At 36.3% G+C, this 16,307-nt stretch overlaps 2 protein-coding genes across 2 annotated transcripts in view; both read left to right on the forward strand.

Moving 5' to 3' along the window:
* Positions 1 to 6,208, forward strand: part of ly75 (lymphocyte antigen 75) — a 32,098-nt gene extending 25,890 nt beyond the window's left edge. Inside the window, exons 28-35 of the mRNA XM_041261995.1 lie at positions 13 to 129; positions 682 to 873; positions 1,007 to 1,230; positions 2,323 to 2,500; positions 2,676 to 2,837; positions 2,948 to 3,070; positions 3,451 to 3,624; positions 4,218 to 6,208. Of these exons, the coding sequence (XP_041117929.1) occupies positions 13 to 129; positions 682 to 873; positions 1,007 to 1,230; positions 2,323 to 2,500; positions 2,676 to 2,837; positions 2,948 to 3,070; positions 3,451 to 3,624; positions 4,218 to 4,408 (1,361 nt within the window). The 3' untranslated portion in view covers positions 4,409 to 6,208. The remainder of the gene's footprint in view (positions 1 to 12; positions 130 to 681; positions 874 to 1,006; positions 1,231 to 2,322; positions 2,501 to 2,675; positions 2,838 to 2,947; positions 3,071 to 3,450; positions 3,625 to 4,217) is intronic.
* A 516-nt stretch (positions 6,209 to 6,724) lies between these two features.
* On the forward strand, positions 6,725 to 10,778 carry cd302 (CD302 molecule). Its single transcript, XM_041261996.1, has 6 exons — positions 6,725 to 7,170; positions 8,032 to 8,145; positions 8,571 to 8,693; positions 8,944 to 9,123; positions 9,477 to 9,503; positions 10,432 to 10,778. The coding sequence occupies exons 1-6, from the start codon at positions 7,080 to 7,082 to the stop codon at positions 10,632 to 10,634; spliced, it is 738 nt and encodes a 245-aa protein (XP_041117930.1). The 5' UTR covers positions 6,725 to 7,079; the 3' UTR covers positions 10,635 to 10,778.
* Positions 10,779 to 16,307: the final 5,529 nt, after the last annotated feature.

Raw genomic sequence — 16,307 nt, forward strand, 5'->3', positions numbered from 1 at the left:
TTTCCCCTAAAGACCCTAATGCTGAAATTTTGAGCATTAGAGACGAGCAAGAGAATGAATTTATAAAACAACAACTGAAGCCCTTCAATTCACTAGCTAGATGGGTGTGGATTGGTGTATATAATGATGGTGAGTGAGTTTATATTTATATTGTAGGTTATTGTATTACTGTATGTTTGTTAGTGGTCATTAACCATAAGACCATGCAATCTCAATACTAAACCACCATATGCTTAAACAAATCAATGAAGGGGGCATGATTTTGATTGTGTGTTACCAATTCTGTTAAATCACAGAAATGAGTATCCTACTCAGTAAAATGTAGCTGGATTTTATCTCAAGAACACTAAATATATATTGTAAAACAGTTTGCCTGTAATTCATAAAATGTGCATTTTAATGTACAAGAACACACAAAGATGTTTGGAATCAGTAAAGATACTAGTGGTCACTGAGCCTCCTTCAATTATAAATGATTTACTTAGTACTGTGTGATCAAACTTTTTAAAAAGTTTAGCCGTTAACAAAACGTATTGTTTTAATGATATAATAAATTTAAAAAATTAGTCGCTACATCCCCCTGGGAAGGCTGTGCTTTTATAGTGTGGATTTCACAAACAGCCTGTTTTTGTCTGGTTGCGTGTACATTACTCTTAATGTTATTATTTGTATTATTACTAGGTAATAGCAGCCTGAAGTGGTATGATGGAACTTATGTTCAGTATTCAAACTGGAGAGAAGGAAGACCAGCAGTAAACAGCAGTGATTTTTACACTGGTATCCAGTCAGACGGTGCTTGGGATTTACTTCCATATGATCCCTTTTTTAAGTACTTTCAGGACCATAGTATTGTTGCTTGCAAGATTGAAAGAGGTAGGTTAAGAATTCTGTTTCCATGTGCTGTATTCAATATATATGCTGCTATACAATGTTCTAGCCTAGAAATTTTAATAAAAGTGATTTGCAGATGTATAATACATCCTTGAAACTATTATTTTCTTCTTAGACTTTAAAGATGAATACCAGCAGTCGTTATCTGAATTTATAAAGCGTGGGAACTTCTCCTTTCGATTGATCCAGAAGAAAATGAACTGGTATGATGTGCTAAGAGAATGTAAGAGCAGTGGAAGTGATCTAGCAAGTATCCGTGATGAAGCCCAGCAGCTCTTCTTGAAACGTCTGGTAAAGCTGGATGGCTATCCTCTGTGGATCGGCCTCTCTAATCAAGATGTAAGTTGCACAAATTTGTTCAGTTCTTTAAAAGGTACGGAGAGGGATTGTTTAGCATGGTTTCACTGAAGTGAACCAGTGGAGTAAGCAGTTAACAAGCATTTGCATAATCTGCTGTCGGGTGCAAAAACAGCCAATAGTCAATAAACATTTTGCAGGACTCCACCATGAACATGAACTTTGAGAGATCTGGTGCCTAGGGAAGTCAGTGAACATTTAACATCAAATGTAAACTTTTAATATACATTGAGAATGGGTTGTTAGAACTCATGCACACATTAACCACACACAGTGGTCTCAGCTTACTGAAATGTAACCTCATCGTGCCAGCCTCTGGTATAGTATTCTACATTTTTACAGCAATAGGAATTCACTGCATTGTGTCGCACTTCAAAAAAAAAAAAGTAATATTGTGGCCAAACAGGCAGACATCGAGATTCAGGTGCAGTGGTGTTTAATGATCTTGTTTTCCAAAGCCTGACGGCAAAACAAACAGTAAACAATAATGACGGAAAGTAATACAGTGGTAATCCCCGGGTTTGACCCGCAACCAAAAATCCTGTTATTTATACACCCACATGTAACACAAAACACATACACACGTTATCCGGTTTTGTGCTGACCTTTGGTGACTGCTCCGGATTGTGTTAGCTGTCTAAACAACGAACAAACAAGCTTTTAACATACTCATGTTTTATCACCGTTCTGCATTGTAGGCTTTATCTAACCAATTACAAAAGGAACAGATCACTACACCGCCTTTCTATACCATCACCCCCATGACCCCTTGGTCAACGAGCGCATCTGCTCCTCCAGTCTGCGGATGCCACGCTGTTTCCCATCCTGGTCATTGAGTTTGTATACAGTAGCTCCACCCCCTTCTAGATGGCCGACTTCCACTTAACCCTGAGAATAAACTGGTGTGCCATTTAGTCCAGGGTACTCTCTTCCCTTTTACACAGCACCTATGCAGGTCAGGAGTTTTCATGGTTATCCCACAGCAACAGATATTAATCAAATATTAAGCAAGTTGTACCTGTCAAAAGAAATCATTCCTATAAGGTTCTTAAGTTTTTTTTCTCTCTCTCATAGAATACAGGGTCATCTTTTGAATGGTCTGATGGAACTGTCTTTGACTACAAGCCATGGGAATTTGAAAACTCAAACTCTACCGGAAATTGTGTTTTCATTGACACCAAAGGGTTTTGGAAGCGTGCAAATTGCAACACTGTTCTCGATGGAGCTGTTTGCTATAATAAAACAACTCCTAGTAAGCACGTGTTTACATACTCTAGTTTTTATGTTAATTCTACAAAAATCTAAATGATAAAAGCCATTTGATACAAACTTTTGAGCTATTTCATATGTCTGTATCACTTAAATATCAAGGTCTGATGTGATCCATAAGTAATGTTTAAACTAAAGGTATGCTTATTTCTTAACAGGATCAAACATAGCCGCTACTACAGTGTCGTCTGGTTGTCCCAAGAGCAATGGCTTATCAAACTGGGTCCAGTATAAAGACCACTGCTATGCCTTTGACATCTCCTTCTACAACTACTCTGTGTTTACCATGGAAGAAGCTAAAACTTTCTGTCAAACTCTTGGTAGGTTTTCCTGGTTTGATTGTACAATGTAATGCTTTGTATAAGACTAAATAATTAGCTGGGAAAACTAAGATATTTTTGAATAAATCATATTAACTGTTTGTTTGTAGATCCCTCTTCAAGTCTGCTGACTATACAAGATGCGGATGAAAATGAGTTTGTCATAAACCAGGTGAAGAAGAGCCCACTCATCACAGGGCGTGTCTGGCTTGGTATTACACTTGACTCCAAAGGTACTAAGCTAATGAGATTTATGCACAGGGAAGGAGACATTCAAAAGGGTTGTGAGGAACGGGCAACTTTCCGTTATACACAGGCTAGCAAATTGTTGCCATACATGTTCCTTACAATATTTGTATTGGATGATTCTCATAGTCTTTTATAATTAACCACCCCAGTACATCATGTCAGGTGTAGACTTAATATCTGCAGTACTATAGAAATAATGCTGCAACATGATGAAGACAAAACATTTTGAGATTTCACATTCGGCACACTGTTCAAAAACAAATCGCTCTTTTGTGGCAGTAATTTTACAAACTAGCTCCTCTACTTTACTTTCAATACATTCTTACATGTATTTAAATATCATGATTTGTGTGCTTATTTGTAGATCACCCAGTAAGCTGGATTGATGGTTCAAGTATCAGCTTTTCAAACTGGGAAAAGAATACTGACAAAGAGAAGACTAAAGGCAGCTGCTCTGTTCTAGTATCTGCAAGTGGAATGTGGACATATGTCAGCTGTAATCACAGTCGCAGCAGGCTTGTGTGCAAAGCTCCTAATCGTAAGTATTGTATTAGAAACACAGTTTATATACTATTGTTTTCTTACTTAGCCAGTGTAATGGGCTGTGCTGTGACACCCCCCCCCCCCCCCCCCCCCCCCCCCACCTAATGGCAAAAAAAAAAAAAAAAAAACTGTACAAAAAAAAGATGGTCCTTTTGCACAGTTGAGTCTGGAATGGCAAGGTTCCCAGCTGTTGCCTGTAAACAACCCTTTGTTCAAGCACGGTCCAGGCAAGATACCACAGCAGCACGCAAGATGAACTGACATACAACAACATCTTCAAAAACGTGCTCGCAAGTTAAAAACTATGCTGCAATGTTGCTTAAAAGGATTGGAATTACATATTTTCAAAACTTTTTGAAGGTCACAAAAAATATGGTTAAAAAGTTAAAATATTAGAATAATTTATTTAGGGGCAATATAATAAACACAGTCTTCATTTTCTTTGGAGTATTATCAGTTTATGTCTTTTTTTCTGTGTTTCAATAAATGTCCCTGATTTGTAGTTGTATTAATATATGTTTTGTGTGCACTGAAATAAAACGAAATATATTATTCTAACTATTTTTTTCTTCTTTTTCTTCTTCTTAGGACCGGCGAATACTTCCGTAATCATTGCATTTATTTTACTAATGGTCATAACAGGAATTGCCGGAATAGTTTATTTTGTATACAGAAGACATAGGATGAGGTTTTCTTCCATGTTTTCATCAGTGCGTTATGAAAGAAGCTTAGACGATGCAGACAGTACCAATATATTAACAGAGACTAGAGATGAATAAAGATGTAATAGAAAGTGCTGATATTTTTATACAACTTAACAAAAAAGTTCACTTTTACTTACTAACCAGCACAACCACGTAAATACTATAGTTCATACATTATACTTTAAAATGTGTCAAACTATGCAGATTACAGCAGCATAAAATGCATTGTTCAATTCCCAAAGTCTCTTTTTTTTTTTCTAATTAGTCTCCTGATTTACAAAACTTGAATTCTCATACTGTTGTGCCTTTCTGTGCTTATTCCATACAAAAAATCACTGCCAAGAAACAGTGTCTGCCACAGAAAGTTGCATCAAACTTTTTTAACCCTACAGATGCAGGTTAAAAAATGTGTATCAGAGCTTTATAGATTGACGAGATTCGAGAGTGAAAAGCTGGTATCTTTTTTTTTCCTTCAATTCACTGATGCTGTACCAACCCCGAAGCCATTCAAAAAACAGTGTAATAACACAATGATATGTAGAAAAATTCTGATTTTAAATATAGATCAGCTATTATTAATGTGATAAACACATAATCAGAATGATCAAACAAATAATCTGATTGTTTTCTGTATGATTATTTGTCTGCTGTACTTATTATTATGCTTTATTTGTATTTGTAACTGATTCAGTGAAGCTCAGAAGTCACAAAGTATACACTGTACTATTAATAACATTTTACACCAGGTACCAAACAGGAGAAGGATTGCAACAATGTCAACAGTAGCAAATGTGGCTCCCTTAAAACTGCCCACCATGTAAACAAGCCATTCTGTACATAGTTAGGGCATGAGTTTTCAATTACAGTCAGGCACATTGCAACCCCATACTTCTGTTGTGGTAAATGAATCAGTCGATGAACCAATTTACATTTATAGTACTAATTTATTTTAAAGTGCCAAAGTTCTATGTCCTATTGTAACATAATATGTAAAAGAATGTTTTTAAGAGTAAGTATGTGTAACATGTTGTGTTTTGCAGTTGTTGTCAACAACAAAACAAAAGTGGAATGTCCATTTTTTATTTTTATTTTTTTTATTGCGTGAATGTAACAAATAGCATAGGGTATATTTGTCTCAAACAGAAGCACTTGTATTTATACTTTTGTGTAAGATGTTAATTGTTAAAATTGTTAGATTTTTTTAAATTTTTTTAACAAAACTATTTTAGAGCTGTTCACACAAACTACTGATTATCTTAAATTCTGACTAAAAATTTGAAGCACAACTATTGACAAACTGTGAACACTGTATTTTTTTAAAAATCCTGCAGTGCCTCTGTAATGTAATCAGCTGAATGTAAATCTTAACGTGTGTGTGCATTTTGCAGGTTATTCTATATTCTGCTCCTTATATAACACGTGCTTAATCGGACGTGATTCATTCTTTTATGTACAGAAAGAGACATCTTGTACACAGTGTGTAAGTGATGATACTGTTGAAAAAGCTTGAAACATTTTTACATTTGTATATATATATATTATGTTCCTGTAAATACATTTATAAAATGTTGCTTGGTGTGTTTCAGTTTGAACTTAAAGTAAACAGGATTGCTGTTTGTGTTTTGTCTAAAGTATAGTCTTGCTTGCTTCGTGTTTCTGCACCAGTTTACTACAGAATAACATTTACTGATGTACAGATGTATGCATCCAGTCAAAGGTATACATTATATGTGCATTGTGTTTTAACATAAACAAATACTAAAAGGAGTGGCCATACCTTCAAGTTTTTATTTGTGTTTAAACTTCTGTCTTTTCAATTATTGTTTCCATCCTATTTTCTGTCAGTTCTGCAATAAAGCATTATTCTAGAATACATTCATGGTCATTCACATGGTTCTTAATGAGGGCATTTTCCTTTGTCTATGTGACTCATCACAATTATGTTTTAGCCAAGAATAGAGTGGGCATTTGCAATGCTAAAATAATAACATTATTATTATTAGTAGTAGTAGTATTTTAACAATTGTTCTGTTCATGTCAGCACTTAAAACTATAATGTACACGACCTCTGTCAATGCTGTCCTTACAATGGTATTAGCAAATGTTCCTCTCGGGACACTGCACTCTGATTGGTTATCATAATATTGTTAATAACCCTCCCCAACACCGAAACCCTAAACCTATGGTCAGTATCCTATATTGCAGCCATTACATGTCTAAAGTAGTTCATGTTTTGCCGTGACTAAGCGTTTTTTGTTACCTTAAAAAAAAATGACCGGAGGTGCTGACTTCCTTAATTGTCCTGACAGAAACATTTCTTAGTACCTTTGTAGGCACTGCTCTGTGAATACTGTCTAAAATGTATTCGTAAACTAGGTTGCGCCCCTTTATGGCAGGAGGCTGGTTTTGCAATTGACTGCCTGGCTTCTGCTTTGTTTTGTTTTTTTGTTTGTTTTCTTGTAGATTTTTTGCGTTTTCATCAGTAAAGTTTCAAGAGTCAGGACAGTAAAAAAAATCGAGTTTGTAACGCATTATTCAAGATAAATAATCGCGCAATACGCTCGTCTCTTATCCCAAATTTGACGCAGACGTGTAAGAACGGCATTGCAACATTGTTTATGAACTCGAATCGTCCCATGATTAATGACGCATCAACAGTTCATATTCAGAAGTTATAGAGTTTTGTTCCACAGATTCTCGTTTCCGAGAAAAGTTGGGACTATTTACTACCCCTTTTCTTTAAAATATGGAGTATGCAAAGCGGAATTACGTGTTTTTTGTTGGCACGATTAGTGCCTGTGTATTTCTCAGTAATTATTCTTTTGCTGTTGTACTTGGTAAGTTTGCTTTGTTATTTTGCTGAAAAGTAGAAATTCTCGAGTTGCATTATTATTATTATTATTATTATTATTATTATTATTATTATTATTATTATTATTATTAGTTTAAAATTAACATTAAAATCAATTGTGTGTTGTGTTGTGTTAGCAAGATTTGCTAATATGTAGATACGTGACGCATTATGTTTTCTGTGGCATTGACAGTCCTGTTTTATTTTAGTTTTTAGTTCCCTTATCTCGCAGAGTTAAAAAAAAAAAAAAAAAAAAACTAAGGCAATTCAAATGTGAAGAGTAATTTTACGCAATTTTAATTTGTTGTTTATAAAACGACCTGCTCATAGATGTGTAAACACACGTTTTCAGTTGTCAAGTATGTATCTGTTTTCACATCAGGGGAAACACCACGCGCTATGATAGTAGATCTGTGATAGGCTTGATGCGTCTTAAATTAGATACAAAAACGTGCACAGATGGAGGAATTTGTTGCGGTTCTGTTTTTTTTTTTGTTTGTTTGTTTGTTTGTTTTTATTACTGTTCTTTAGTATGACCAAATAATCCTAATTGGTTATGACTATAGTTCTGTATATTTAGCCTGCCTTGTAACACTGTGAAATACGTTCAAGCAAACATCTTTATTTGTATAGTACAAAAATAACCCACGCATGCCAATTAAAATCTTTATTAAAATTATGCGCTTTTCAATTAGTCCTTTAATTCTAGATTTAACTTCTATTACACGCCTAATGCAGTTGCCAAAGTTTACAGTAATTTCCATATAAGCCAGCCTATACACTTGTACCTGTATGTGATGTTGATTCATACTTAAATAGATGCTACCAGGTGTCCTTCTCTCTGCAGAATGCCCAGCTGATGGCCGCACATGGGTTCCACACAGAAATAGCTGTTACTATTTTTTCCACCTTCCAAAAAGCTCCACAATTGAGGATGCAAGAGAAGCCTGCAGAGTAAATGGTACTTTTACATCTATTTAATACATTAGTGTGCCCTGGCTCTTGGTTCATGTAGTAACTGAAATTCAAGAATTACACATATTGCCTATGACACAGAAAAAAAAGACTGTTGATGTTGTCTATTTTGCCATGTAGAAATACAACTTGTGACATTTTAGACACCGTAACCAATCAGAATCCGTTTCAAGGTATTTCAATTCACTTTTCTTTCTCCTCTGTTTTTAGTGCACCATAGCAAAGACTGTTGTAGAAATCATATCATGTAGCTGTTGAAACATTAAGATTTATCAGGTCTGTAAATAAAAATTCAATATATCAGGTCACCGGCCATTGTAAATTGATAATTTTATGGTGCGTATTTGTATTACATTTGTAGTACATATTGCATGTGATAAACCATCGTAACTAATATTTAACTTTACTTAGTTCCCAGTGCAGATGTTGTAAGCATAAACAGTGCAGATGAGAACAGCTTTGTAACAGATTACAGTCATCGCATTTGGAACGGCACCAGAGATGTATGGCTGGGCATGTCATTCAATGTAGACAGTAAGTGATTTCATTTGAATTTTAAAAGTTGTTACATTCTTATTTCATATTACTTTATAGTTTTTTTTTTTAATTGTAAGAATTTCGAGGTTGTGTGTTTAATCGTCAGTTTCGGACCTTTCTGTCAGCCAATCAAAAAAGCAAGTGGTGTTGCAGAGATGCCCCTGCTCACTATATCTGAGCTCTATTAAAATCATACAAAGCCATTTCAAAGTTAAATTCTGCTCAGCGCACACTGCTCTCGTTCCAGCTGATTCTCTAACATGGTTTGATGGTTTGGATGTGGGCTATACAAACTGGATGCATGATGCATATAGTGAGGACACACCTGTGGACATATGTGCCATTCTGCACACTGGCTCAGGAAAGTGGGAAAAAGTAAGCTGTGAAGAAGTGTCTGAAAAGGCTGTAGTCTGTGAAACTCCCATGAGTAAGTTTCGTTTTTAATTTCCTTCACAAAACTGTTACACATAATGTTATGGGAATTTCAAAAGCACTCCAAAAATGACATGTATATCACAGTCAGGACTGTATTTTTACCTTAAACAGTCCAAGTTTATGAAAACTTTTAGTGTATCAGGCAAAGGTGTTGGTTAATTCTACAGGAATTGTTGTTTCTTGTTCACGTGAGAACTATTTCAATTTATTCCCAACACATCTCAGAAGTAATTACTTTGACTCTTCTTTCCAAGGATTATGATTTCTGTTAACATGCCCATCATGTTTGTGTGCGTTATTTACTTGTCAATGCTTTCAACTAATTTTCCACATTTGCCTTTCTAGATCCAGCAAAAGAGAAAGTTGCTGCCAGTAAGTCATTTTTGTACTCCGAGCTGTAAGATTATGTGACTGCAAGACAAGAAGGTGTTAATATATATGTTTACAGAGGATTTCAAGGACACTGGTACCTCTTACTGGTAATCTTGGAGTGACTGGTGACAGCTGCTATAGGGACCACAATTTTAAAGAATTCTTTATTATTATATGGCAGTTGGTTAGCCATATAATAAAAAGGACAGAGGTTGAAGCCATGCAGCTGGGACAAGGTGGACACTGCTAATGGAATTTAAGTAAGAAATACAGCTATTTACAAAAACATTAAGGCAGTAATTCAAAGTGTCCTGCTCAATGCAGCTATAACCTCAACAGTCACATCAGTGTGACAGTCTTGTGATGGCAATCAACACATTAGGAATGTGAGGGTTAGATAACCCTGATATTAAGATGTCAGTACCTCAACTGTTTTCTGAGACACGAGTCATTGACACGGCTTAAATGGTTTGAGATTAGCGGTAGTGACTATGGGTTTGAAAATATATACAAGCTCACCTTACAGGGATACATTTATCTCAAAATCTTGACAAAGCACATTTGTATTCTTATCCCCCCCCCCTCCCCTCCCCTCCCCTCCCCATGTCCTCAGTGAGCCACCATGCAAAACAATACAGACATTTGAACTGATTATCTCCCAATGTACTGCATGTAGGAAGAGAAACGAAAGGGGAGTAGTACAGTATATCCCTATTCACAGAACAGTGAGCACCAGGTCTGGCTTGGCTTTTTTCTTTTTTTTAAAGTATGTCCTTCACAGGAGAGAGGGCAGTTACTGTGTAGCCAACTAAGGGTGTACATGTCAATACAGTACTTTAGTGCAATGCATTGTGTCCCTTTCGGTTACTTAAACATTGAGGTTCAAATTAACAAACCATTTTTTTTTGTTTGTTTGTTTTTTCTACAGATAACCAAACTTTATTATCTGCGCTTGTCATCCTGAGTGTCGTCATCATTTTGGCTGGTTCAAGTGTCTGTTGGTTCATCTATCAGAAGAAGTATTCAAGTTCCACTACCTTTACACCATTCAATTACTATCCGCCATTTTCAACTCCAAACAGTGATGAAACCTTTCTAGTGGATGCAGAGGAAAGGGAGTATGCATTATAATTAGAATACAGAACTATCGGTAGTTCTTGTTTATATTGTTTGTCCTGATTCAGGCTTCAAAAATGGTACTATATACACACACACACACAGTGCCTATAGAAAGTCTACACCCCCTTTCAAAATGTTCACTTTTTGTTGCCTTGTAGCCTGGAATTAAAAAGCATTTTTTTTTTTTTTTTTTTTTTTTTCATTTATCTACACAACTTCCAAGTGAAAAAAATATTCTAGAAATTTGTAGAAAATTAATTAAATAAAAACTAAAATAGCTTGGTTGGATAAGTGCCCACCCCTCCTAAATTAGCTCAGGTGTAACCAATTGCCTTCAAAATCGCACACCAAATTAAGTGGCCTGCACCAGTGTTAAATTGTAGTGATTCACATGATTTCGGGATAAATTCAGCAGTTCCTGTAGGTTGCCTCTGCTGGGTAGTGCATTTCAAAGCAAAGACTCAACCATGAGCACCAAGGCAATTTCAAAAGAACTCCAGGACAAAGTTGCTGAAAGACACAGGTCAGTGGATGGGTATAAAAAATATCAAAGGCCTTGAATATCCTATGGAGCATGGTCAAGATGATTATTAAGAAGTGGAAGATGTATGGCACAACCAAGGCCCTGCCCAGATCAGGCCATCCCTCCAAACTGGCTGACTGAGCAAGAAGGAGACTGATCACAGAGGCTACCAAAAGGCAAGTGGCAACTTTGCAAGAGCTACAGGCTTTTATGGCCAAGACTGGTCAACCTGTGCATGTGACAGCAATATCCCAAGCACTCCACAGATCTGGCCTGTATGGTAGGGTGGCAAGAAGGCAGGCATTACTCAAGAAAGCCAACCTTGGGATATTCTGTAGCCATGTGCAAAAAGTTTTGTGGTCTGACGAAACTAAAATGGAAATTTTTGACCTAACTGCAAAGTGTGTTTGGCGCAAACCCAACACAGCGCATCACCCAAAGAACACCGTCCCTACTGTGAAGCATGCTGGTTGCAGCATCATGTTATGGTGATGTTTTTCATCAGCGGGGACTGGGGTACTTATCGGGATAGATGGGAAAATGAATGGAGCAAAGTACAGAGAAGTCCTTGAGGAAACTGGAACGGAAGTTCATCTTTTAGCATGACAACGACCCAAAGCACACAGCCAAGGCTAAGGAACAAAAAGGTAATTGTCCTTGAGTAGCCCAGTCAGAGCCCTGACCTAAATATATATATATATATATATATATATATATATATATATATATATATAGACACACACACACACTGGTTTGCAGAAGTATTTACCCCCCTACCAATAATGTCACATTTTGTTGAATTACAAATAATTTGTGCACAGTTTTTCAAACAAACGTTTTTTATTCAAGCTGTAGTAATTAAACTGAACACTGTTATATGAGGAGGTTAAATGTCAGCAAAACTTGCAAAGAAAATGTACAAAATGAGATTTACTGGTTGCATTAAGTATTCAGCCCCTTAAGTCAGTACTTGGTAGAAGCACCTTTTGCAGCAGTTACTGCTATGAGTCTTTTTGGATAGGTCTCTACTAGCTTTGCCCATTCTTCACAGGAAAATTGCTCCATTCTTTAAGTTTGTTGGGGATCGTTGATAGAGTGCAATCTTCATGTCTCACCATAGATTTTCAGTTGGATTCAAGTCAGGACTTTGACTGGGCTATTCAAGAACATTAATTATCTTTTTGTTCAACTACTCCAGTGTGGTTTTGGCTGTGCTTTGGGTCATTGTCCTGCTGAAATGTGAATTTCCTCCCCAGTTTCAGTCTTGGCTGACTCAAACAGGTTTTCCTCAAGGATTTGCCTATACTTTGCACCATCCATTCTCCCCTCTATCCTGACAAGCTTCCCAGTCCCTGCTGAAGAGAAGCATCCCCATAACATGATGCTACCACCACGCTTGACAGTTGGGATGGTGTTGACTGGGTGATGTGCAGTGTTATGCTTGCGCCTGACGTACCGCTTGAAATTTAGACCGAAAAGTTCAATTTTTGCCTCATCTGACCACAAAACTTTTTTCCCCCCATGTCTGCAGTATGATCTACATGTTTTAAGATGGTGCTTTTTGAGTAATGGCTTCTTTCTTGCCACCTGTCCATACAGGCCAGCTTTGTGTAGGGACGACCGGACACAGACTCCCTTCTCAGACACAGAACTTTGCAGATCTCTCAAGGTCATTGCTGGCTTCAGAGTGACATTTCCTGCTTGCCCGGCTGCTCACTTTGGGAGGGCGACCTGATCTGGGTAGTATCTGGGTGGTATGATCCATCTTCCACTTCTTAGTGATGGACTTCTCTGTGTAAGAGGGATAATCAGCACCTTTCTCCTGCTCTGTGCCTTGCTACCACTTTATCCCTGAATTGTTTTGAAAGCACCTTGATCTTCATGGTGGCTTTGTTTGATTGCTGTGAGATGCAGCTTGAAAGTCTTTATATTACCTGAGGGAAATTATCCACAAGTTAAACCTCTTTGAGTACACACAGGCTGAAACCATTTCACTAATTTTGTCACCTTTCAAACAAATCATTTGCACCTGAGCTGATTTAGGGCTGCACTAGCAAAGGGGTTGAATATTTATGCAACCAAGATTCATCTGGTTTTCTCTGTAAATCTTACATATTTATATTCTATATGCATTTAATTTCATCAATGTGGTGTAGTTTGTGCAGATTCTACATGTAAAGTCTAATTTGAAATTGTCATGGAGTACGCTCAGGTGCCAACAAAACGTGAAACAGCATAATTCTCTATTAATTTAATTATCACCCAACACCACAAGTTTCTCAGTTTGGCTTCAGTTATCCAACTGGGATTGTTTTCCAACCAGTACCAGAAGTTTGGCTGGTTAGCGATATATTTTTGTAAATGTTTGCCATAAACCTAAACAGGTTGTCTTTTGCCATTTTTATTTGTAACTGGAATCTCAACTCACTATGTGGTCAGTCAGACTGCAACCTTTCACATCAGCAGGGAAGAAGCCATTGATATTGCTTGCCGTGCTCTTAATGTTAACAGACTTCCCAATCTTCTATTCTTGTACAAGGTATTATTGGCAAATATTGGTATATTGTAGCTTCTACACCAATACAGTGCTATAAACAAAATAATGCATTACTTTTGTTATTCAGACTTGTACATATGATTAAATTACAAGAGGCCCTAACATTTTTGGGGCCCGCCCGATACCAAATTAGTCTACTGTATTATGTATTAAACAATATTGGTTCTTTGCCAATGTAACAAACTATTAATTCTGATAACACCACTGCAACGGGGCGATGGTCCGAGCCTACCCCCACCCACAATCACATTTTTCACCTCAGGAACACTGAGGTTTTGGGAACAGCAACTTGGCAGTGTTCACAGGCAGAACTATTTATTGTGGCACTAGATACTTCACACAAATGACAACTGATTAACAGGTTGCACATACAATGACTGGCATTCACACAAACTCACAACTGACTAAAATGCCTAGGAAGACAAGGCATTAAAGAAGCCCCAGCCCTGCCTACTCCTAACAGTATCAATTATTCAATAAACAGTTACACTTGGAATGATTTTATACAAACAAACAAATTTTACATTAATTCTATTCATACTTTTTTTTTCCCAAAAAACATTCATATTTTACATTAAACATGTTTCTTCTTTATATGCATTTATTTAACCTGTATGAATACTGCCTTTGTTTACAAACATGATCGTTAAACTTTTCTATTGTTTACTCATTATTATTCTCTAGTCCCTGCCTACTACCAGCAGCATTACCCCTTGTCTTGGAAGGTTACTTAACATGCGTCTATAATAAAACCCTTGTCTCACATGTATAGCTACAGCAACTTCATTAAGGGAAGCGTCCTAATCTAAAAACAGCAAGACACTGTCATTTATCAAATATACTTGCTCAGCAGCATCCACGATACATAAATAAACCACAGCTCTATCACCAGCAGAATAACATTAATAATAAACACAGTAACAGGCATTGGGATATTACAGTGAAGGTCTCGCCCTCACAAAACACTGAAAATGCTTCCTTTTCTCTGTATGTAAATGTATGTTAAAACAAGAGCAAGAGTTTCTTTGCCACTAAAACTGTTTCTTGTGCAGGAAACCCATTTTGGGAATGCATTAATTGGACCATGTACATGGTTTACCTAATTTCTAAATGTGACCTTCACAAATAACCACGAAGCACCTCATTGCACCACCTACTGGTCATGGAGCATGCAATCAGGCTGACCTGTATCCTCGAGGCTTCATTTAGAAACACCCACCGCTTCAGTTCGTCGGGATTATTGACCAGGCACAGCACTCTCTGATATTCAACCCTCCTCTGCTGGTAGGTGTATTACAGCAACGATGAGACATTCAAATGAAAAAACAAACCCTTTCTGAAGATTATGAAAGGTACACCAGTGGATACATTAAACACCACATGTCAAACAATTTCAAAACTTTTATTAACTTTGGAAACAAGCAAAATGCAAAGAAATAATAAATTTACATTTAATCTTAAAATTTGAGCTAAATCCAGAATTAAATTATAAAGCTGCTTTTCTGGAAACAATTTAGTTAAATTGTTAACTGTACTAATTTATGGTATTTGCTGAGAACACAGAACTGGCAGTAAATCGACACGATAAGTTGACGAACACCAGAGATTCTCTAAACAAACTCCAGCTAAAACTTTACTAGATAGTATCTTCCTGATTATATATATATATATATATATATATATATATATATATATATATATAAATAACAAACTTAAGATTCCTTACATCATGATATTAAAAGCCATAATACTATAGCCGATATACTCTGAACCAATCGGGCAGCTTTAAAAACAATTCTAGACTTGGGCCAAGCACATTAAAACAATACCTTTTTTATTTTTTGCTAAAATCCAAACAAAATAAGGCATTTTCTTCACAAAACCTAGACAGTTGCCATTACTTAAATTTTGAAGACTTACGACTGTCTATCCTCCTCCACTCCCACCAAACTGAAGCCCTGTATTTAAAGCACTCATGGTATACAGTAGTTTGACAGCGTGACGACTCTTACAACTCACATTACAGGTTTTATGAAATTAAATGAATAAAGCATTCTGTCTGGAATCTGGATAAATTGTATGCAATCTTATTAATCATCTTGTTGTGTTGACAGAAAAAAAAAAAAAAATCCAGTTTGGTTATCAAATAGAGCTCCCTCATTTACATTTGTCAACATGTACATTAACTGCAGCAAAACTAATGTGTACAATTTAAACAGATTTAAAGAGTCAATAAATGATGTACTTAATGAAATAAGTGTCCGCAGTCCAAGCTTAATTTAAGCATTTAGGAAATTGCTAAATGTTTAATATTAGTAGCAAATTAAACAAATACACACACATTTAATTGTGGCACTTCAATAGACAACCACTTTAACATTTAAATATTCCCAACACCTCAAACGCCTTTCATATCCCACCAAAAAAATAATAATAATTAAAAAGGTAAATGCCATATAACTTTTGCTTCAAAACAAAATGTCTCTATTTATGACATTTCTGTATATTTGTTCTTCAGGACTGTTGCCATTTGCAAAACCACAATGATAACAAACACTATGCAACACAATTTTTGTTCCTGGGTAGTAGGTGTTATTTCCTAATT

Source organism: Polyodon spathula, chromosome 10, assembly GCF_017654505.1.
Source record: "Polyodon spathula isolate WHYD16114869_AA chromosome 10, ASM1765450v1, whole genome shotgun sequence".
NCBI lineage: Eukaryota > Metazoa > Chordata > Actinopteri > Acipenseriformes > Polyodontidae > Polyodon > Polyodon spathula.

What these genes read in the sequence shown, in the direction of transcription:
- cd302 (XM_041261996.1), top strand. Translation starts at nt 7,080, where the DNA reads ATGGAGTATGCAAAGCGGAATTACGTGTTTTTTGTTGGCACGATTAGT. An exon ending in AGAAGCCTGCAGAGTAAATG is followed by an intron (nt 8,146 to 8,570) that starts GTACTTTTACAT and finishes AACTTTACTTAG; the next exon opens with TTCCCAGTGCAGATGTTGTA. An exon ending in CATGTCATTCAATGTAGACA is followed by an intron (nt 8,694 to 8,943) that starts GTAAGTGATTTC and finishes CTCTCGTTCCAG; the next exon opens with CTGATTCTCTAACATGGTTT.